The following is a 24,752-nucleotide window of genomic DNA, read 5'->3' on the forward strand; positions in this document are numbered from 1 at the left end:
AAAAATTTAGCGCCCGGGGCAACCGCCCCACTGCCCCCCCCCCCCCCCCACGCTACGCCACTGGGGGGTAGGCAACAAGTGCTGTCTGCACTGTTTGGATGTGGCTGGGGCTGAGAATAATTCTGCTGTTCATTAAAATGCTCTTTTTCCTTCCATGGTTAAGTTCATCCTTTTTTTTTTTCCCGCCTCTCTTTCTCCCCTCCTGGAATCAATGGGTCCTAAAAAGTATTTTAAGGTTCTGATTATCATGACCTTGATAAAGAGGTGAAATCTGACTATTTTTGCCACACAATTCTGATATTCGATGTATTTTGTTGGTTTTGTCTGCATGCTTTTATTTAATTTGTCAGAAAAGTATATACACATTAAGTATATCTCCATTATCTTGTTTGCAGGTATTATCCTGAGGCAATTAATCTGAATTGCATTGCTCCTTAATTATTAGATGTCTCAAATTTTGCAATCTTCTAATGACTAAGCAACTATTATTACTTGGGTACATTTGACAGTCGTCTTCAGCATTTGATGTTAATATAATTAACATTGTAATGTCTCTAAATGTGCAGAGAATGGCCAATTTCTTTGATGTTATTTGGAATTTGTTTTTCATTTAACATTGCAGATGTTTTCTGCTAGCAAAGTCCTTGTAACACCAGCATTTGGACAGATTTTTCTATTTTAATGCACCACTGAATCTTGTGAAGGTTTTAAATTAAAATTAAATTAAAATTTGGATCAATTGAAAATCTACAATTCTCCGTTTCGGGAACACAGCAGCAAGCTGGGTTGCTTTTTAGCATTAACCAAAAAAAGTGATTTGTAATCTCTTTTTCTTGTTTGTGATGCCACCCTTTTTTTCATTGAGCTTAAGTTTGAGTTGTCCTTTTAACGTTACAGCCGTGCGTGCGCGTGCGTGCGTGTCACAAGTTTTCCACCGGTGCAAAAGCAAAACGCTCCACACTCTGGCAATCCAAAATAAAGTCAGCAAATGGGAGTGTTGGTCAGCAGATCTGGCGCTATCCAGAGAGAGAACCAGAACTCTCTTTTTCAAATTGAGACCAAGTGGATACCACTGGGAATAAAGTAGCGATAAAAATATAGGATGCTGGAAATGAGGTGAACAGAGGAGAGAACAAAAGGTCGGGTGTGCAATACAGTGGAAGAGGGTGTTAAATGATAAAGAGGGCGAGGGCAGAAGGTAAAAGAGGTTTGTAGGGGAATTAACTGTACAATTGGTCATTTGAGAGGCATAGGAGTGTGACTGCATAAGGCTGGTATTTGATATTTAATTCTCTTACAATATAAGTCATTCATCCCATCGAATCCATGCAAACATTTAGGGAAGTTTAGAACAAAGGTACAGCATGGAAATAGACCCTTTGACCCACGCCAACTATCAATCATCTGTTTGCACACTAGTTCTATGTTATCCTAGTTTTGCATCCACATCCTACACACTATTTACACTATTTAACCTGTGCGTCTTTGGGTTGCGGGAGGAAAACGGACCATTCAGAAGAAACCCACGTTGTCACAGGGAGAACGTGAAAACTCCACACAAGCAGCATCCAATATCACAATTGAACCTGGGTCTCTGGCCCTGTGAGGCAGCAGCTCTACCAGTCATGTCACCGTACTGTCCGCATTATAGCACAACAGATCCAGAGACGAAATCCAATGTCCGCAGGGCGGTGGAGGGAATCGGACTGTACCCTAACTTATGGAACAGCCATTCAGAAGCTTGATCACAGAGAGGAAGAAGATGTTCCTGAATCTGGTGGTGCACACCTTTGAGCTTTGCATCATGTGCCCGAAAGGAGCGGGAAGGAAAAGGAATGATTTGGGTGCAAAAGGACTTTGATTATGTTGGCTGCTTTCCTGAGGCAGTGTGAAGTGTAGACAGAGGTAATTTAATGCATCCAATTAACCTCCCATCAGCGCACTTTTGGGGAAAAGGCATGAGCTCCCTGAAGAAACCAGCCACAGTTATGAGGACGATGTGCAGATTGCACGCAGACAGCACCAGTGACCAAGATGATTCGGGTCACTGGAGCTGTGCAGCATAAGGATCTGGAAGGTAGCATTCAGGGGTCTCAGTGCTTTTGTCCATACATGCGAGGTTCTTGCAGTTCATGTGGTTAAGAGCAAAGACAGCAGGGTTGATGTGTGATCACAGCACCATGGAACAGGGACCATTCAAGTTGGAAATCAAAAATAAAGTTGTGAGAATAGGGAACGCAGTAGTTAGGAGAATGTTCTTGTTCTCTGTAGCTGAGTACGCAAGGCATGATGACCTATTTCTTCTCCACTGACCGTGCCTGATCTGATAATGCTGATTTAAATCTGCTGATATAATCTCAGATCTCCTGCACCAGTAGCATTGTAATTTTATAATTGACTGCTTAGGGTACTTGAGACTTTGTTTCTTGTGACTTCATTTGCACCCATGTTTACCTCAAATTTAATAACCAACCTTTTGTTTTGTTTTGCTTTATTTTTAACTAAAGGTTTTCTGGATCCAGAAAAGAAACTTTTTTCGCATCGAATTTTGTCAAGAGATGAGTGCATCGATCCATATTCTAAGACCGGCAACCTGCGGTGAGTACTGTGCTGTGTCTTCAGATTCAGATTCAGATTCAATTTTAATTGTCATTGTCAGTGTACAGTACAGAGACAACAAAATGCATTATAACTTATATCTTATATAAGACAGAGTCTTATAACTCTGTATGCACATGCACCTATTTGGTGCAGAATGCACAGCTGTTAATTTACAGTCTGTGCAACAACCATATCTGGTAGATGCAATTCTCGTTCCAGCGGATTTTCCACAAAATGTTTAGATTTGTCAGAAATGAGCAAGTTCGGCTGCAGTATTGTTGACATGCTTTGTGAATGGGTTGGTGATTTTTGTCATGTTTCGAGGTTAGAATGTCACATGTCTCATTGGCTAGAAACTGATTCAGAATTGCTCTTAGCACGGAAAATATAACGTTTTAGAAGGAACTGCAGATGCTGGAAAATCGAAGGTAGACAAAAATGCTGGAGAAACTCAGCGGGTGAGGCAGCATCTATGGAGCGAAGGAAATAGGCATTCCTTCTTCGCTCCATAGATGCTACCTCACCCGCTGAGTTTTTGTCTACCACGGAAAATATAACAGTCTTTCTCCATACATTCCATTATTCTGATGTATCCATGGTCACCATTCTCACCCCTCAATATAACCCTAACAGTTCTTCCCTGCTGCTGATGCTATTGAGAAACGTACATAGACACAGCCATTTTGAACTCTCACTATCCCAGTACATATTTTCCATTATCTTTTATTCAAAATAAAAGATAATCCCCCCAAACTGAGGGGTCTTAGAAGATATGTTTAAGAAGGAACTGCAGATGCTGGAAAATCGAAGGTAGACAAAAATGCTGGAGAAACTCAGCGGGTGAGGCAGCATCTATGGAGCGAAGGAAATAGGCAATGTTTCGGGTCGAGACCCTTCTTCAGACTCTTTAGAAGATATGTTTCACACCAACACAAGGTAATTAGTTTTTGGAGACGGCACTAGTGAGATGTCATGTAGCCACAGTGGGGAGGAAGTCTGCTTCGCTCAACTTTAGTGCATAAACCTGCCTGCCTGGATTCATCACATCTTCCCATTCTAACTCCAAGCGAGGACATTAACAAGATACATATGATCAACTACTCTGTTTCTCCTGGGGGATTCCCATTGGGAGCATATGATAGTGGCACAGTGTTCACTTACATGAAATGTCCAAAGTAAATGAGTTGAAGTCTTGCAGAAATGAGTTTTTGGGGGATAAGCTTTTCGCACACTGCCAGAGGAGGAAGATGAATCAAATATTATTACGCCTAAGGGGCATAGGATCAACACACAAATAGGCGAGGCATTTGATGTGGGTAATTAAAATTTGTGCTGATGGTCATAAAGATTGATGTGGCGTGTGAGGGACTTGTATCCATGCTGCGTGACTTTATGGCTGTATGAAAATCTACAGCTATATTTCAAAGCTCAACATCAAACCTCAAGAAGCACCGGGACAACAGAAGGTAGAAGCAACTCTCAATGTTTATTCTGTTCCGCTGGTCGCTGTAGGGTGTTGTTGCTGAGTGATGTGTTGTCAAGTACGATGTGTACAGCTCCTCTCATGAGTGCCTCACGCCTCAAGCAGTTTGACAGTCAACCCCTTGGCAATCATCCATTTATCATTAATGGCTTTGGCTCCTTTGGAATAGTAGAAGGAGATTGTTCATAGAAAATAGAAAGCAGAGCATTCTTTTTAAGAGAAAAACGATTGAAAGGTGCTTGTAGTCGGAAAGAACGGGATGTGCTTGTACTAAAATAATTGAAAGGTGGTGTGTGGATGCAGCAAGCAATTGGAGTCGTATAGTATGGAAACAGGTCATTCGGTCCACCTGACCAGTGGGCACCCCATCAATCCCATCTTCCAACACTTCAATCAATGTCCAGACAATTTTCATGCTCATCCAGGTACTACTTGCATGCTAGCAGCTACTCTGCTTCCACTACTCTCACAGGCAGTATATTCCTCCAATCCCCTCTATATCTTTAGTGTAGGAAGGAACTGCAGATGCTGGTTTAAACTGAAGATCGACACAAGAAGCTGGAGTAACTCAACGGGACAGGCAGCATCTCTGGAGAGAAGGAATGGGTGACATCACCCATTCCTTCCCTCCAGAGATGCTGCCGGTCCCACTAAGTTACTCCAGCTTCTTGTGTCTATTTTCCTTCTAACTCTTTTACCCCTTACTCCAATTCTATGTCTTTTAGTTTTATTTACCTCTGAAAAACGGAATAGTTGTCTGCAGGCTACCTAATGTGCATAGCTCATAATTGTATATAGCTCAATCACGTCTCCACTTAACTACCTCCATTCCAGCAAAAAGGAGACCTAGCCTCTCCATTATCCTTTCATAACTGAGAAGCCAAATTTAAAAAAGCCGCAAACTGAAAATATATAATTCGTGGTATGGCCGATATAGAACTGTACAGCTCAAGAATAGGCCCTTCTGTCCACAATGTCTGCTGAACATGATGCCTAGACCAACTCTTATCTGCCTGCACATAAACCATATCCCTCCAATCCCTGCATATCCATGTCCTGATCCCAAACTCTCTTAAATGCCACTATCATTCCACACACTCACCACCGTCTATGTGTGTGTAAAAAAAAAAAAAAAAAAAACTTGCCCTGCACATCTCCTTTAAACTTTGCCCCTCTCACCTTAAAGCTATGTCCTCTAGTGTTTGATATTCCCATCCTGAAAAAAAAAAAGTTTTGACTGTCTACCACAACCTATGCCTGCAAATCTGGTGTTCTCATTGAAACACGCAGCATTCTAAACGTAGATTTGGAGTTCAGTTTCAGTTTTGGTTATTGTCACGTGTGCCGAGGTACAGTGAAAAGCTTTTGATGCGTGCTCACCAGTCAGCGGAAAGACAATCCATGATTCCAATTGAGCCATTCACCATGTACAGATGCATAATATGGGAATAACGTTTAGTGCCAGATAAGGCCAGTAAAGTCCGATCAAAGATAGTCGAGGGTCACCAATGAGGTAGATAGTTGTTCACCAATGCTCTCTAGTTGAGGTAGGATGGTTCAGTTGCCTGATAAAATCCCCTGGCTGGAGTGTCCAGAATCTGAAGTGGTGTTTTTTCACACAGAGAGTGGTGAATCTCTGGAACTCTCTGCCACAGAGGGTAGTTGATGCCAGTTCATTGGCTATATTTAAGAGTGAGTTAGATGTGGCCCTTCTGGCTAAGGGGATCAGGGGGTATGGAGAGAAGGCAGGTACGGGATACTGAGTTGGATGATCAGCCATGATCATATTGAATGGCGGTGCAGGCTCGAAGGGCCGAATGGCCTACTCCTGCACCTAATTTCTATGTTTCCAAGTCTCAAAATAAGGAGTTGGCTATTCAGCTCTGAGATGTGAAAACGTCTTCACGCAGAAGGAAGTGAGTCTTTGGAATTCCCCACAAAAGGGACGTTTTGGAGGCTCAGTTTCCGATTATATAATAGATTTGTATATATTAAGGAAATAAAAGAAAGTGCAGTTGGTGCTGAAAAGTCATTCAGAGCTTAGAGTTCATCTATGAATTGCTGATAAAACTGGCCATATCCATTTCAAAGCATCCCAAAGTGCTTGAGTAGTTTTTGAGGATTAGTTACTGCTATTGTATAAGACACATGACAGTCAATTGCCACCAAACGCACTTGCCCAAACAGCAATGTGATAATTAACAGATGATCTGGGGTTTTTTTTTGTTAATATTGGTCAAGCACTTTCCTCTGCTCTTCTTTGAAATACTCACTAGTTATTTACAGTCATCTGTAAAGGTAGATGGGTGCTTTGGATTTGATCCCCATCTGAAATATAACTCCTCCAGAGCAAGGCACTCTTTCTACTGTATATAGTTTGGCCAAGTTGGCCCGGGTAGCCTGTTTCAGTGCTGTATGATTCAATGCACTGATGTTTATATTTAATTCGCTGGAGTGGAATCTGAAATTGAAAACTTCTAGTGGCCAGAGTGCTGTAAACTGAGTAATTGCTGCTGATTTTTAAAGCTATGTGTAGAATGCAGTCATTTTGTAGCCGTTGCACTGTAATTAATGTAGGTGGAATTAAATGTGTCAACAATTAATATGAAATTAACAATAAGAGCAGCATTTACTCCAATGGAGTGGTATAAATAAGCTGGCCTATGGTCACAACTAATTGGCAGAATGTGAGAATGGAAACTGTACACATTTCCTCTGGTTTTCTGCTCATCATAAGTGAACCAGAAGCAAACTCACTCATTGCAAGCGTGGAGCTTCCAAGTGTTACAGAAAATATTGAGCAATGCCCCTCAAAATGTCAGTCAATTCTCAGCTGCCTACTTTAATTAACATTTTATAAAAGTGGATGAGGATGTCAGTGGAGGATTGAAACTTTTCAAATTACAAACCAGCATTCATGCTTTAGTTGGAAATACTCACATGGTCTTGCAAAATCTATGGAGGGATAAACGGAGATAGCACTTCAGCTTGTGTAGGAAGGAACTGCAGATGCTGGTTTAAACCGTAGATAGACACAAAATGCTGGAGTAACACATCAGGTCAGGCAGTATCTATGGAGAAAAGGAATAGGTGATGTTTCAGGTCCGAAGAAGGGTCTCGACCCGAAACGTCACCTATTGTTTTCCAGAGATGCTGCCTGATCTGAAGGGACTATATCGACTTCCGATTGATGAGTTTAAAAAAAAAATGAAATTTCAATTTTTGTCATTGTCAGTACAGTACAGAGACAACGAAATGCATTTTAGCATCTCTCCCTTGAAAGGGAGACACAGGGCGTCGCGGTGTGCCCGCGCCTGCCGCCGTAACATTCCATTACAGGCAAAGGTGGGTGAAGTGTCTTGCCCAAGGACACAACGACAGTATGCACTCCAAGCGGGATTTGAACCGGCTACCCTCCGGTCGCCAGCCGAACTCTTAGCCCATTGTGCTATCTGTCGTCCTTACATCAGCGCCATTCCAATTAAAGCCCGTTGACCTGAAGCATTAGATCTGTTTCCCTTTCCCACAGACACGACCTGACCAGCAGACAATGTCCAGCATCTTCTGTGCTTCATTTCACTTTGCCAGCATCTCCAGTCTTTGATTTATACTTTGGCTTTCTTTTTTTATTATTCGTCAATTTAGAAACCTCTTTCCATGTGGCGATTCGATGGTTTGCATCATTGATGATCGGGAAGATGTCTGGAAGTTTGCACCCAATTTAATAGTGGTTAAAAAGTACACTTATTTTCAAGGAACAGGAGATATCAACGCTCCACCGGGATCAAAAGATGCACCAGTGAAAAAGAGGGGTGAGTCTTAATCAACAAATGTAGCATGCTGCAATTGTAGCATATTTTAAAAGGTCAACTAGGATTATAGTCAAGTTATTGGAATTTAAATTTCACAATGGAATTTTAAATCATTTAATAAATTCTAGAATTTAAAAGCCACTATCAATGGTGATGAGCATTCTGGGTTGTTACAAAGACCCTCTTTAATATGCATTATGAAATCCAATGGTTTTACTAGTGTGGCCTATATGTGTTTCTAGTCCCTCTGCAATTACTTGAGTCTTATCAGCCTTGAGAATGATACAATCTACTGGGTCCTCGGATACTTTGAGAGTGCTCATAAATGCTGGCCATGTTTGTAATGTTACATTCTCAAATTAATCCAAAAAAAAAGGCCTTTACATCCATCTTTTCCAAAAGCAGCATAATTAAAAAGTTAAAAAATAATAGATATCCATAATAATAGTGTTATAATCGAAGTCTGTAGTGCTGCCAAAAACACAACCCATAGAGTTCATAGATGCAGAGGTTAGTGTTGTGTAATGTTTAATGTTGATAGTTGTTGGGGAGAAGCTATTTTTGAACTTGATGGTCATGGTTTTCAGATACCTGTACCTTCTCTACCTGATGCGAGGAGCAAAATAAGAGCATGGCCAAGGTGGTGTGTCCTAGGTGATATTGGCCGTCTCTGTACTTGCCACAGATTCTAGCATTTGCGGTCTCTTGCATTTCCAGTAGAAGAGATTTGGTCGATGTTGGGTTGATTTGAAGCACAAAGTGTGTTTTTACTTTTGATTTGGGCCATGCTTTTGGTAATCCTATAAGAGTTTCTAACTTTGTTTCTTTTCATGCTCTGTTCTGCAGTAAACCACTCTTCAAAGCACACAGAAGGATTGGAGCAGCCAGTGACCATTTCACCTGATGCTGACAGTACAAGCAACAGGTGTGGTGAGGGAACGGAGACAACAGAGGAGAGTAATGGTCTTCTGGAGTGTTCCAAGAAGCAGAATGGTAGCAATAGTATTCTTAAGGATGAATCATTAAAATGTGCTGAATCATTAGAATGCGATTCCAGTGCAAACGCTTTACATAAAAAAATACATGAAAGGATACCTTCATGTGATGACAGCCTCTCCCACACAAAAACTGATAGTACTGATGCTTTTGATAAAACAAAAGAGTCTGAACAGTCGTCAGAGTGTGGAGTTACACCAGTGGAGAGCAGCTTGGGACAGTCTGCCAAGGAAGGTGAAAGTCTTTTAGCAGCAGGTAGCAGTGAGCTTGACATTGACCTGTCGAGTGACAGTGAAAGTGAACCGGAGGAGGGAAAACAAGGCTCCACCTCCCCCTCGCCCACCCCCAGCTTGGACAGCGAGAAGAATGCGACAAAGAAGAAGACGAGGAAACAGCGAAAGGGGGAAAAACGTAACCACTCGGAGAAGGAGAAGGTGCTTGATGTACTGGAGAGCGATACGCGGGGTAAGGGTGCCGATCAGGAGCCCGAGTCAGATGCTGTCCAAGACGTGCTTGGTGATGTGGGAAACGGGTGCACCGACAAGAAAGAAGCTGAGACTGAATCTCAGAACAGCGAACAGTCTGGTGTGACCATGGGCGAGTCCCTGGATCAAAGCATGGATGTGGAAGAGGAGGAGGAGGAGGAGGACCAAGATGAGGATGACCATTTGGTTCATTTGGAAATGATCCTCAACCAAGTCCACACTGAGTATTATGCCCAGTATAAGAAGTATCTCGAAAAGGAAAGACAAGTGCCTGATCTGAGGAAGATTGTTCCAGAACTGAAGAGCAAGGCACTTGAAGGCACGAGAATAATATTCAGTGGACTCTACCCAACAAACTACCCCATGGAAAAGACAAGAGAGTGGTATCATGCCACAGCCCTTGGAGCCAAGGTTAGCAAAACCTTATCTTTGAATCCCAAAGATCCCAACAGGACAACTCACTTAGTTGCTGCTCGTCCTGGTAAGTGCACTGTGGTCTACCTTGTTGAGCTACATTTTTAATGGAGGAGGAATTAAGATTAGTTATTTTAAGCATTACATGTTGGGTTGGGCTGCTCTGTTCTAATTGTTAATAACATTCGGAATGCACTGCTTACTAGTTCCGGCTCTTAATTCTGCACCTTGTTACATGACAAGGCTCCCCATTTATGTGCGCTGCAAGTTTTGGAAATGAATTTCATTCCTGTCCTAACACTTCAGATTTTCAATGTGGTTTGTGTGTCTAAAGACGCACCATCTGTTCCTGTCACTTACTTCACTGGTTAGTGTTTGCAAACTTACAATAGTGTGTTGTCTGTAATGCTTCCAACAAGAGAAAACCTTCCAATCCATTTCACAAGGGAGCAGTGAGAGAGAGAGAAGTTGAAGGAAAGCTCATAGAGAAAGATATGGAAATGGGTGGCATGGTCACTACATCCATTTTTTAAAGGGTGTCTGGTAAAAAGGAGGAGATTGCAAAGCTTTAGGCCCAGCCGGTGGAAGGAATTGAGATCATTGGTGATGATGTACACGAGGATTTGAAGAATGTAGAATGACAGGAAGATTGCTGTTCTGGATGTCGCTGCAGAACTAGGCGGCGTAAAAGGTTGGAAGGGTTTGAGTGTTGCAAATTTATCGTGTTGTTTGACTCGAAGCTTGGCCCAAGAAGGGATCATCAAGGTCATGCTCCATGCTGCGAGTTTGGAAACAGGCAGGAGGGTTTGAAAGAGGTCGAGCTCACGGATGCTGGAGATTGATTGGCAAGCCAGCAAGGCTTTTTAAGGTCACACCTTTTCTTTAAGAACAACAGTAGACTAGCTCAGCAAATAGATAGACGATTGAAAATGCTATGTATGTATGTAAGAGTTCTGTTCAAGTGGAGACGAATGTAGAGGTAATAAATGTGAAATGGGGTGGGGGGGGGAGCACAGGATGAGAAACACAAGGAGAGAAACAGAACATCTTTGTCATTGTTTGAGACATTGGGAGAAGAGAAAGTTTGTGAGATGGCTGGTTAGGGGGAATCGTGGGAGAATTTACACAAGAAAGGTTCAGGAAGCACAGGAGGAGCCGGAAGGACAAGCAGAGTAGGCAAGGTGAATTTGAATTGCTTTAACTTTCGTGGAACACTAAATTTTGGACAGTGGGAAATTGGCGAAAGCAGTGTCAATACTTTGGGTAGGGACATTACACCAAAGTTTTCATGGCAACTCATTTGAGGCACTGTGTGATAATAGATCCCTCGTCTTTGATCTGGAAATGCATTATTTTTACAATTAATTATTACTAAAATATCTTTTGAGATGCTCCATGTACAAACAGACCTGATGGCCCACTGGACATTCCTATTTGAAATTACAGTGCCACCAGGTCTCGATATCGTCTCCAGGGTCTCCATTGTGGGCAAGTCTCGTGAGAACGCTGCAGTTCCGATATGTCTTCAGGAACGTGCAGAGTGAGTGGAGGTAAGAGCAGAGAACTGACGGGGGGGGCCTCTCTAACCCGCCTCCCCTCCCTCTCGCCATGCTCTGGCATCATCCCTTCATCCTCCTCACTGGGACAATGTGGTTCTACAGCATTTTGAATTGTAAAGAGAAATCTGTGTGCTTTTTTTGTTCTTTCATAAAGGACAAGGGTCAAAAATTAAATACCTCGTTACACTTAACCACATGCCTCAAAACTGTGAATTGATCGTATGCTATTAAATGAAAGGAACATATTGTGCATTGATGCTTCGTTAACTAAAAATACACGTTAGACTACAAGAATATGGCCTTCTATGAGTTATATCGCCCCTATTGTACTCCCTGTACACACATGACTGTATGGCTAGGTTCAGCTCCAACTCAATAATTAAGTTTGCTGATGACACTGTGGTGGTGGGCCTGATCTCAGACAACGACGAGAAGGACTACCGGGAGGAGGTGGCTGATCTAGCACTCTGGTGCCAGGATAACAGCTTCCTCTTGAACATCAAAAAAACGAAGGAGCAGATCATGGACTTTAGGAGGGCACATCATCCGAGGACGTACACTCCATTGAGGATAAATGGGGATCCTGTGGATAGGGTGAACTGTTTTAAATATCTGGGAGTCCACATCTCCGAGGATATGACATGGGCATCACACGCCTCAGCACTGGTGAGTAAGGCAAGGCAGCGCCTTTACCACCTCAGGCAATTGAGGAAATTCAGAGTGTCTCCGAGGATCCTCCAGTGCTTCTACGCAACGGCGGTGGAAAGCATCTTGTCCGGGAACATTACCATCTGGTTTGGGAATTGCTCTGCCAAGGACAAGAAGGCTCTGCAGAGAGTAGTGCGTTCGGCCGAACGCACTATGGGAACTTCACTTGCCCCCCTGCAGGAACTATACATCAGGAGGTGCAACTCCAAAGCCAACAATATCATGAGAGACCCCTTCCACCCCTGCAACGGACTGTTCCAGCTGCTAGGGTCAGGCAAACGCCTCCGTTGCCATGCGGTGAGAACGGAGAGGTTGAGAAGGAGTTTCTTCCCAGAGGCCATTCGGACGGTAAATGCCTATCTCACCAGGGACTAACTACTGAACGTTTTTCCTTCCATTATTTATTATGTAAAGGTATATGTGTGTTATGATTGTGTTTATAGTTTGTTTGGTTGTTTGTCTTTTTGCACAAAAGTCCGCGAGCATTGCCACTTTCATTTCACTGCACATCTCGTATGTGTATGTGACAAATAAACTTGACTTGACTTGACTTGAGACTTGGAGAGCACAAGCCTGCAAATAGTCAAGAAGACTTGGGAATGTAATGTGGGCAGCGTTCAGTGACTTTAACTATTGCAAGCACATGTACAGTCATACGGTGGTGAAGTTGTTTGATGTATATTGAACTTTATACTATTGATGCAAAGAAATGGGTTCAGATCTCACCGAGGTTATTGGACACTTTAAAGTCAAGCCATTTAAGTAATTCTGCAATCGGTAAAAGTGGAAATGAGATGGCAGAATTCCATCTGAGGGCATCTTTCAGGGAGGGTGTCTGCTGCCTTTATCTGATCGACTTTATGTGAGCTGCCACCAATATGGATGATCCACTGTCTTCTGCTATGACTCAACAAGCCAAAGGCTAATGAGGATTTGGTTATAAATGTTCATCTTCCCACTTATGTCCACATCCAATGAATAAATAAAATTGGCTGCAAAACGAATATAATGTAGTATAAACTATTGGCAATGGGGACTAATGCGAATCAACCACATAAATACTGCGGTTTCAAGAGCAGACCGGAGGCTGAGTAACCTGCAGTGAGTGATTTGTCTCCTGTCATCTCAAAGTCTTTCCACCAGCGTTCAACTCCATTCACCCTCAACACTTGATATCATTCAGGCCAAAGCAGCCCACACGATTGGCATCCCATTCATCATCCTAGGCTTTCACTCCTATTGCACTCTAGTTGCAGTGAGTATCACCTAGTGGCCTTCCCAGCACCTCCCAAACCCATGATATCTACCACCAAGATGACCCATGGCATCAGGCACAGAGAATCATTACCAGCTGCAGCTTCCCTTCAAAATCGTGTGTTATTCTGATGTGGAAATATACAGTGGTTCATCACTGCTGCAGTTGTATAGGGCTCTGGTGAGACCACATCTGGAGTATTGTGTACAGTTTTGGTCTCCTAATTTGAGGAAGGACATCCTTGTGATTGAGGCAGTGCAGCGTAGGTTCACGAGATTGATCCCTGGGATGGTGGGACTATATGAGGAAAGATTGAAAAGACTAGGCTTGTATTCACTAGAGTTTAGAAGCATGAGGGGGATCTTATAGAAACATATAAAATTATAAAAGGACTGGACAAGCTAGATGCAGGAAAAATGTTCCCAATGTTGGGTGAGTCCAGAACCAGGGGCCACAGTCTTAGAATAAAGGGGAGGTCATTTAAGACAGGTGAGAAAAAACTTTTTCACCCAGAGAGTTGTGAATTTGTGGAATTCCCTGCCACGGAGGGCAGTGGAGGCCAAATCACTGGATGGATTTAAGAGAGAGTTAGATAGAGCTCTAGGGGCTAGTGGAGTCAAGGGATATGGGGAGAAGGCAGGCACGGGTTATTGATAGGGGATGATCAGCCATGATCACAATAAATGGCGGTGCTGGCTCGAAGGGCCGAATGGCCTCCTCCTGCACCTATTTTCTGTGTTTCTATCATTGCCCTCATCCTGGAGCACTCAACCCTACAGCACCTTCACCTTGTGGACTTCACAGATTGCAGAAAGCGGTTCTCCGTCTCCACTAATCTTTTCCTCATCTCCGTTCTAAGTGGCCTACACCTTATTCTTCCTCAAATTCTTTCCTCAAATCCTTCCAGAGTGCACAAGCCCAGCCGCTCCATTCTATCAACTTATGACAGCCCCGCCATCCCGGGAATTAACCTCATGAACCTACGCTGCACTCCCTCAATAGCAAGAATGCCCTTCCTCAAATTTGGAGATCAACATTGCACACAATACTCCAGGTCTGGTCTAACTAAGGCCCCATACTGTGTACTGTCAGTGCATGGGTCACCTTCCTGACCCATCATTTTTTAGACGTTTCCAGCAGTGCATATCTGCAATTAGGAAGACAAACACTATATTTATTATTTATTGATAGAAGATTTTATTATCGGAGTATGTTGGAAGGAACAGCAGATGATGGAAAATTGAAGGCAGACAAAAATGCTGGAGAAACTCAGCGGGTGAGGCCGCATTGATGGAGCGAAGGAAATAGGCGATTTTTCGGGTCGAGACCCTTCTTCAGACTGAAGAAGGATCTCGATCCGAAATGTTGCCTATTTCCTTCGCTCCATAGATGCTGCCTCACCCGCTGAGTTTCTCCAGCATTTTTGTCTACCTTATTATCAGAGTAAATAAGTCTGGCAAAAAGCCGTACCTAGAGTGTTGTATACAGGTATGGTCTACATAAGGAAAGATGTAGTTGAGGTTTAACAAATTGAAATATGGTATGAGGGATTTGATCTATGAAGAGAGAGTCAGGAAACTGGAGTATAAAAACTGCCGGAGGTACCTCGGGTCAGGCAGCCAGTGAAAAGATAGGCATAGCAAAGGGGCCATGAGAGTGCCTCGTTTTGATTTGTAAAAAACAAGACAGATTAAATGAGAAGGAGATACAAGGAACTGCAAATGCTGGAATCTTGCCCAGAGTGCTAAGTGCAAGAGTAACTCAATGGGTCAGGCAGCTTCGCGGGTGCCATTTTGGGTCCCTTTCTTCAGACTAGAACACAAGTAGTGGAGTTTGAATCAAAAGATAAATTGTTCATGGTACGAACACGTTTTGCGAGGTGGATGATTAAATTAGTGGAGGGGAACTGATTAGTTAGTAAAACTGAATCTGTTCTCCCTGGAGCTTAGGGGAATGAGTGGCAATCTCATTGAGGGACCTCAAGTTGAGTGACCTATGTTGACAAAGTAGATGAAGTTGGAGATCTAGGGTAAGGGCCTTATTATGCTTCATCCAGTCAGTGCATCCACATCCTTGCAATGGGAGAGGCCTTGCCCCTCTCCAATGTTCTGTGAGCTTGTGTACTGGTGGAAGGCTGCGTCCAGGTCCGTGCTGGATGGAACAGTGTGGTCCAGGGTGCAGAGATGGGTAAACAAGGGATGGTGGAAGATCTGCCCCTACAGTGCACCTGCTTGGTCTATCCAAGTAGTGGGGGAAATTTAACTGCAGCAAGTTCTCGCAACAACAGCAGTTGATTTGTCTGGAATAAAATGCAGTGAATAGAGTATGGTCGCATACAAATCGTGTGCATGAAATAAATCTCAATCACTTACAACAGGATGATTACCAAGCTTGTTGACAATTAGCTAATCATCTTAATTCTGTCTGGCTATTGTGTTATCTCTGCATGGAGCCTAAATGTGAATCTCTTTCATTCCTAGTCCTCGTCTCACTCTTTCCATCTTTATGGTGGATATCTCCTGTCTGCGCTGTCAGTCCTAATGCAGATTTGTGGCCTAAAATGTCAGGAATTACTTTCCTCCACATGCTATTCAACCTGTTGAGTTCTTCCAGCAGATAGACACAAAAAGCTGGAGTAACTCAGCGGGACAGGCAGCATCTCTGGAGAGGCGTTTCGGGTTGAAAAACTTGTTCAGATCTGAAGATCTCCGTTTTTTTTTTGTCTATCTTCGGGTTAAACCAGCATCTGCAGTTCCTTCTTACAGAGTTCTTCCAATAGCTTGTTTTATTTTTGCTCCAAATTCCAGCATCTGCAACTCTATATCACCTTGTAATTGCTGGTCCACCTAATGTATGTTCCAAGCAACCGGCAGAATTTATGTTTGTGGGAGACCTGAAATTCTTTCGTACATTTTTAATACTTCAATTCCAGCCCACAAGCCTTTCTTCATATATATCAAATTATATATATTGCATCAAATTAACATACATGATGGAAAGCCATTAGCTTTCTGGAGTGCAGGCAGGGCTAAAAAGCTCATCAGATGCGTCCATTTGCAGTTTAAAATAGCACGTTAATCGCATTGCAGAATCAAAAGGCCACAATGGTTTCATCCCCATCGAGATAAAAGCTTTGTAAGGACTTGTATTCATGCACATTACTGAATCAAACAGATAATTTAGCAGACACCAGCAGCCGAGATATGGACCGTTTTATCTCCCTAGCACGGCTGTCTCTGTATACTCTAAGCCATTTGGAGAGCTAATATGTTTAGCTGCAAGTTGCAGTTATATCCCAGGGCAAATACAGTGCCCTCCATTTGTAATTGCTCAGGTGTGTTTAAATGCCTCCTTAATGCAGGTACAAGAGAGCTCTCAGCACCTAGTCTCTCCTCCAGTCTTTATTTTTTGAGTCGGGTGTGGATTTGTCAATGACCACTTGCCACATGAGACTTCATGAACAGAGGCTATACTGCAAGATGCAAACCATTGGTTAGCCGCAAAAATAGGATGGCCAGGTTACAGTTTGCCAAGAAGTACTTCAAAGAGCAACCACAGTTCTGGAAAAGGTCTTGTGGACAGATGAGAAGAAGATTAACTTATATCAGAGTGATCAAGAGCAAAGTATGGAGGAGAGAAGGAACTGCCCAAGATCCAAAGCATACCACCTCATCTGTGAAACACGGTGGTGGGGGTGTTATGGCCTGGGCATGTATGGCTGCTGAAGGTATTGGCTCACTTATCTTCATTGGTGATACAACTACTGATGGTAGTAGCATAATGAATTATGAAGTGTATAGACACATCCTATCTGCTCAAGTTCAAACAAATGCCTCAAAACTCATTGGCTGGCAGTTCATTCTACAGCAAGAAAATGATCCCAAACATACTGCTAAAGCACCAAAGGAGTTTTTCAGAACTAAAACATGATCAATTCTTGAGTGGCCAAGTCAATCACCCGATCTGAACCCAATTGAGCATGCCTTTTATATGCTGAAGGGAAAACTGAAGGGGACTAGCCCTCAAAACAAGCATAAGCTAAGGATGGCTGCAATACAGGCCTGGCAGAGCATCACCAGAGAAGACACCCAGCAACTGGTGATGACTATGAATCGCAGACTTCAAGCGGTCATTGCATGCAAAGGATATGCAACAAAACACTAAACATAACTACTTTCATTTATATGACATTGCTGTGTATGGTGCCCCGAAATCCAGGGACTATGTATAAACACAGCTGTAGTTTCTACATAGTGAAGCCAAAACATATAAAAATGGCCTTTATTAAAATCTGACAATGTGCACATTGACCACATGTGATGTTCTCTATTACAAATTTCAAATTGTGCAGAGGCAAATAAATAAATGATGGATCTTTGTCCCAAACATTATGGAGGGCACTGTATGTGTTAAAGCAACTAGTGTAACCAGCTCTCTCTTTGGATGACTGTCATCCATTCCCTGTATATTATTGAATTTTGACACTTATGGAATACAGTCAGCCCACATCCATCTGCAATATAGAAGATTTTTTAAATTCTGTAATATAGAAGCTTTCTATGACTCTGAGAATGCCAGACCACACAAAGACAGGGGAAGACAGATCACACAAAGGGAGAGGTAGTGCCACTCACAAATAAAAATGTAGGGAGAGACAAGCTGAAGATAGACACATAGTGCTGGAGTAACTCAGCGGGTCAGGCAGCATCTCTGGAGAAAAAGGATGGGTGAGGTTTGGAGTCGGGACCCTTCTTTAGACTCTATCATAAATCCTGTGTATGGTCAGTGTGTTCTGTTGAAAGCGGATGTGCAAAACAGGCCAGCATTTCCGTCACCCTTGCCTTTGATTCCAACAGGTGACGATGCGAAAAGGTGGACCAAGGGCATTATAGAAACATAGAAACATAGAAATTAGGTGCAGGAGTAGGCCATTCGGCCCTTCGAGCCTGCACCGCCATTCAATATGATCATGGCTGATCATCCAACTCAGTATCCCGTACCTGCCTTCTCTCCATACCCCCTGATCCCCTTAGCCACAAGGACCACATCTAACTCCCTCTTAAATATAGCCAATGAACTGGCCTCAACTACCCTCTGTGGCAGAGAGTTCCAGAGATTCACCACTCTCTGTGTGAAAAAAGTTCTTCTCATCTCGGTTTTAAAGGATTTCCCCTTTATCCTTAAGCTGTGACCCCTGGTCCTGGACTTCCCCAACATCGGGAACAATCTTCCTGCATCTGCAGGGTACAAGTCTAGGTACTTTTACTCTTAGATCCAAACTTCCTAGGGCATGAATAAGTATTATCTATTCCCCCTGAACAGAAATATCTGGTTCAAAGAAAAATAACTTCATACCTTGTTAATTAAGATTGGGCCTTTACTAGGGTTTAAAACAATGTGAGATGATCTTGTTGAAACATATCAGATTCTAAAGGTGCCTGAAGGTGGATGCTGAGGATGTTTCCTCCAGTGCTGGGATTACAGAGCATGGTTACAGAAAGCTGTGCCTTCCAATAAAAGCGTGGCTGATTCAACCACAACCTCAACTCCACATTCCTACCTATCCTCGGGAATATTTCACCCCCACTTTGCTTATCAAGCATCCATTTATTTCTGTTTTAAAATTTACTCAAAGCCTCTACTCACACTGGCCTTTAGGAAAACAGTTCCAAAATCTCACAAACCTAAAAGATGCAGTGTAAAATTTAAATGGGCACCATATTTTACCGCGAAATAGCAGCAAAAAAAGACACAGGACTAGAGTAACTCAGTGGGTCAAGCAACATTTCTGGAGAACACGGATAGGTGACGTTTTGAGTTGGGATCCTCTCACCTATCCATTTTCTCCAGAGATGCTGCCTGATGCCGCTGAGCTACTCCAGCACTTTTTTTTTTTGTAAAACAGCACCTGCAATTCCTTGTTTCTACCTTTTAAATAGTACAAGATACAAGATACAAGATACAAGATACATTTAATTGTCATTTGGACCAAACGAAATGCCGTTTCTGCAGCCATACATTACAAACACATAGACCCAAGACACAACATAATTTACATAAACATCCATCACATAGCTGTGATGGAAGGCCTAATAAACTTATCTCTCCACTGCACTCTCCCCCCCCCCCCCGATGTCAGAGTCAAAGTCAAAGCCCCCGGCTGGCGATGGCAATTGTCCCGCGACCATTTAAGCCACGCCGGGTGGTGCGAGGTCGCACACCGGGTCTTGGTGTTAGAGCCCCCGGTGTGCGCTCGCAGAGTCCCGCGGCCATTCCAAGCCGCGCGGGGCAGTGGTGTCAGGCCCCGCTCCAGGAGCTCTTCAACCCCGCAACTCGGGCGGGGGAAGTCGCCGTTGCGAGAGCCCTGAAAAGCGGTCTCCCTCCAGGGAGCCGCGGGCTCCCGGTGCCGCCGTTCACAGACCTGTCGTTGGGGCCTCCGACTCTCCGGTCGGGCCGCAGCAGCAGCAGCAGCGCTCCTCCACCGCTCCACCTGCTCCGGACTCGGCCAGCCCCGCGACGGCGACGGTGAGTTGTAGCACCAGAGTCCCCGGCTTCTTCCTGTTGGAGGCGGCTCCTCGTTGCGGCCCCAACGACAACGGAAACCCGACGAGAAAAGGTCGGGTCTCCAGTGCAGGGAGAGTAGTCCCTTATTGTAGATAAAAGATGATAACCTTTCCCATTCCACCGTATTCAGACCCACTGATTTTTAAAGAATTCGGACTGACGCAGGAAGAAAGTTATTTTCTCAGGATTGTGAATCTTTAAATTCCCTAACACCAGAGTTCTCAAAGCTAAGTGGTATATTCAGTCGTGGCATCTAGGAGCAAGTTCTCCATGATAAGTACTCTCTGGGCGGTAATTTTTCTGAATATTCTATTGCATTTATAAATTAATGGCCTCTAGCTTTAAACTCCCCCATCCTTTGGGGTTGAGGATAACTTACTTCTATGCCATTTGTCTGGGATCTAAATTGTTGATGAATCCATTATGGGATTCTTGTTCTCCAAGATTACCGTCTCTACATCTGCACAGTAAAGCGTTCACAATGAAAATGACCTCTTGTCAAAAGTCTGCTGTCTCTTTTTAAAAATACGGAATGGATTATATTTGGAATAATAGGAGAAGATACCAATTTAAATAAAGACCAAAATGTTTTTTTTAATTATGGGTTAATAATTGGAAAGAAATTGATACTTAAATTTTGGAAAAATACAACCATACCAACTGTTAAAATGTGGATTAGGAATATGATGGACATAGCACGCCTTGAAGAAATGAGACTCCGACTAATAGATAAATATAACCAATTCTTAAGGAGTTGGTCTCCTTTCATCAACTTTTTGGAATCATGTGATGCAGCGGTACCGTAAAGATTGCTGATTTCAGTTCATGACGTGGATAGATCTATATCTCCGAATACAGATTTGAAAAATTCTCTTTTAAGGGGCCTTCTCTTCTATTTCTATTTTCCACTTTTTATTTTATTTTATTTATTTTTTATATACACACTTCACGTTTTTCTACTCTCTACCATATATTTTTCCACTTTTTCCTCTTTCTATTGTTTTCTTTTTCTTGTCTTGCTTACTTCCTTTTCATAACATAAAACTAGAGGTTGTACATAGAATGGATTACGGTATGACATAGTTGGCACCTAAAATTAGGTTCCACTGTACTGTTTTGTACTGTATTAACTTCTAATAAAATAAACAAAAAAAAAGAAGAAAAAAAAGAAAAGAAAATATAGTCTGCTGAGCGTTAACTCAATTTGACCATCATCCTTTATTGCTGCTTTTTTTTAATGCAGTGTGTGAACCAATGGAGACAAGAGAGAGCAGACTGCAGATGCCATGGGGGGGGGGGGGGGGGGGGGGGGGGAGGGACTGGAGGAACTTGGTGGGTTGAAAAGCATCTGCAGAGGCAAAGGGAGAGTTGATGGTTCATTTTGAGACCCTGCATCAGCACTCAATGGAGAGGGGAGATAGCTAGTACAAAGAGATAAGATGAAGGAGTAAGAAAGGGGCAGGCACATGATAATGGGACCATTTGAGGAGGAGACTATGCATTTCTTTTCATTTCTAATCTCTAGATTTCTTCAACTGCAGTAAGCTGAGAAAGCAAGAGTTATACACTTATTTGAGGCTACTTTCAAAAACGAGTTACAAGTTTGAACCAGCCTTCCTTTTAATTGCTATTGATTGACCATTTATAAAATATTAATATTCCAATGTGTGACATTTGTCAGACGAAGGATAAGCAGGCCCCTAATTGTAATTTTCATGTCACCCGTTATGTTAGTAGAAAATGTTAAAGTTCTAATTAGTGAATCAAAAATATCTTGTGATTGATGTGTTTAGTTTAGAGACACAGCGAGGAAACGGGTGCTTCGACTCACCGAGTCCACACCGACCATCAATTACCCATACACCAGCTCTAGTATATTCCACTTTCACGTCCTACACACTAGGGGCAATTTACAGAAGCCAATTAACCTACAAACCTGCACGTCTTTTGAAATGTGGGAGGAAACCGGAGCAACTGGAAAACTCCCAAAGAGAACGTACAAACTCCGTATGGACAGCACTCATAGTCGGGATCGAACCCGGGTCTCCAGCACACTGAGACAGCAGATTTACCATTGTGGCACTATGCATCCCCTTAAAAAACCCCCAGAAAAATCTAGAAATATTTAGTAGGTCAGACATTGGCTACAGTGGGACGACAGATGGCGCAATGGGCTAAGTGTTCGGCTGGCGACCGGAAGGTAGCCGGTTCGAATCCCGCTTGGAGTGCATACTGTCGTTGTGTCCTTGGGGCAAGACACTTCACCCATCTTGCCTGTGTGTAAAATGTAATGTAATTATGTGAAGCACTTTGGGGTCAATGTAAGTTGACTAAAAATGTGCTATATAAATAAGATTATTATTATTATTATTATTATAGATAGTGGAATGGTGCTATATTTCAGACTCATGACCTCTCACCTGAATTGAGTTGGGTCTGAAGAAGGGTCTTGAACTGAAACGTCACCCATTCCTTCTCTCCAAAGATGCTGCCTGACCAGCTGAGGTCCTCCAGCATTTTGTGCCCACTTTTGAGTTGGTTCTCAACAGTTCCAATGGGTCATATATGACCATAACACGACGTGGGGACGAGAGACTGCAGGTGCTATGGTCAGGAGCAAAACACACGAAACACTGGAAGAATTCAGTCGGTTGATCAGTGTCTGTGGAGGCAAAAGGACTGAGGATGTAGAGAGGAGATAGCTAGAATAAAAGTGTGATGGAGGGGTATGGCTGGGGCAGACAGGTGATATGTGGAACCTGTCAAGGAGGAGAATGATGCACATCTTTGTATTTCTAATCTCTAGATTTCATGCACTGGAGAAAGCAAGTCACCCTTATTTGAGGCTACCTTTCAAACAAAAGTTACAAGATTAAACAGCCTGCCTCTTAATTATCAACTTTTGAATTGCCATTTATAAAAACATTACCATCCCAATGTGTGACATTCATTCGATGAACAGTAAGCAATAGGGAACCTTATCACTTATCACCCATTACATTGGTAGAAAAATGTTAATGTTGCAATTAGTGAATCATAACAAAATCTTGTTGATGGGTATCAAAAAGAAAAACAAAGAGCTGGAAACTTTCAGTAGATCAGACATTGGCAGTGGATAGGGGAATGCTGTCACATTGCAGATCATAGCCTCTGATCTCGTTGCTTCTCATCTCCAGTTCCAATGGGTAATACCATGATGCCACAACATGGGGGAAAAAAATGAACATAGAGCACTACAGCGCTGCACGGTGGCTCAGCAGTAGATTTGCTGCCTAATGCCCCTGTCCCACTTATGAAACCTGAACGGAAACCTCTGGAGACTTTGCGCCCCACCCAAGGTTTCCGTGAGGTTCCCGGAGGTTGCAGGTGGTTGCCGGAGGTAGCAGGTAGTGGAAGCAGGTAGGGAGACTGACAAACTGAGTTACTCCAGCATTTTGTGTCTACCTAGGTAAACTAATTTCCTCTGCCTACACGTCATCCACTTTCCTAGCATGTCCATGTGCTTGGCTCAAAGCCTCTTAAAAACCACGATCTGCTTCCAGCACCACCCTGGTAGCATGTTCCAGGCATATACTAATCTCAGTTTAGAAAACTGAATTTGACCAGTACATCTCCATTAAACTTTTCCCCTCTCACTTTAAGGCTTTGCCTTCTAGACATTTCCAACAAGGGGAAAAAGGTTCTATCTAGCCTATCTATGCCTCCCATACTTGTATATACTTCCATCAGGCCTCCCCTCAGCCTCTGACATGTCAGAGAACACAATCCATGTCTGTCTAACTTCCTTATGTTAATATTCCCTATTCCAGACAGCATTCTGGTAAACCTGTTGTGCACCCTCTTTGAAACCTCCATATCCTTTCTACAATGGGGAGACTGCACAGGGTACTCCATTTGGCCTAAGCAAAGTTTTATAAAGCTGTAATATGCTCTCCTGACTCTTATACTCAATGCCCCAATCTGCTGCCTTTACTGCTTCATCTACTTGTAAGTTTCTGGGAGCAATGTACTCAAACCGCTCAATCCTACTGCACATCAATGCTGTTAAGGGATAAGAAGGATAAGGGAGAGAAAATGTTTTTCCTCATAATTTACGCAGCAAAATTTAGGAAATATTCTTCACTTTTGCTCACTTCCCTGTGACAGAGCACCATTTGTTCCACTCGGCCCATTTGATTCCATACCCACTTAGCAATCCTATTTCCCACTAATTTTTCCTGAATGTGTTCTCCTCAAACTCGCATCAATTCTACCATCTACCTCCACAAGTTGCAATTTAGCATAGCCACTTAACCTACCAACCCATGTCTTGTTGGAATATTGGAGGAAACTGGAACAGCCAGAAGTCAAGTCAAGTCAAGAGGGGATCTTATAGAAACTTACAAAATTCTTAAGGGGTTGGACAGGCTAGATGCAGGAAGATTGTTCCCGATGTTGGGGAAGTCCAGGACAAGGGGTCACAGCTTAAGGATAAGGGGGAAATCCTTTAAAACCGAGATGAGAAGAACTTTTTTCACACAGAGAGTGGTGAATCTCTGGAACTCTCTGCCACAGAGGGTAGTTGAGGCCAGTTCGTTGGCTATATTTAAGAGGGAGTTAGATGTGGCCCTTGTGGCTAAGGGGATCAGGGGGTATGGAGAGAAGGCAGGTACGGGATACTGAGTTTGATGATCGGCCATGATCATATTGAATGGCGGTGCAGGCTCGAAGGGCCGAATGGCCTCTACTCCTGCACCTAATTTCTATGTTTCTAGGTCACATTTATTTATATAGCACATTTAAAAAACAACTCTCGTTGGCCAAAGTGCTTTACATTTGTTATAAGAATAGTATAAACAAACAAACTACATACATATATACATGTAGCCCTCGCTC

At 43.0% G+C, this 24,752-nt stretch overlaps 1 protein-coding gene across 1 annotated transcript in view; it reads left to right on the plus strand.

Annotated features, from left to right (window-relative positions):
* Positions 1–24,752, plus strand: part of ctdp1 (CTD (carboxy-terminal domain, RNA polymerase II, polypeptide A) phosphatase, subunit 1) — a 284,417-nt gene that overhangs the window by 58,066 nt on the left and 201,599 nt on the right. Inside the window, 3 exon segments of the mRNA XM_055634765.1 lie at positions 2,508–2,598; positions 7,730–7,896; positions 8,743–9,858. Coding sequence (XP_055490740.1) covers positions 2,508–2,598; positions 7,730–7,896; positions 8,743–9,858 — 1,374 coding nt within the window.

Source organism: Leucoraja erinacea, chromosome 4, assembly GCF_028641065.1.
Source record: "Leucoraja erinacea ecotype New England chromosome 4, Leri_hhj_1, whole genome shotgun sequence".
Lineage (NCBI taxonomy): Eukaryota > Metazoa > Chordata > Chondrichthyes > Rajiformes > Rajidae > Leucoraja > Leucoraja erinaceus.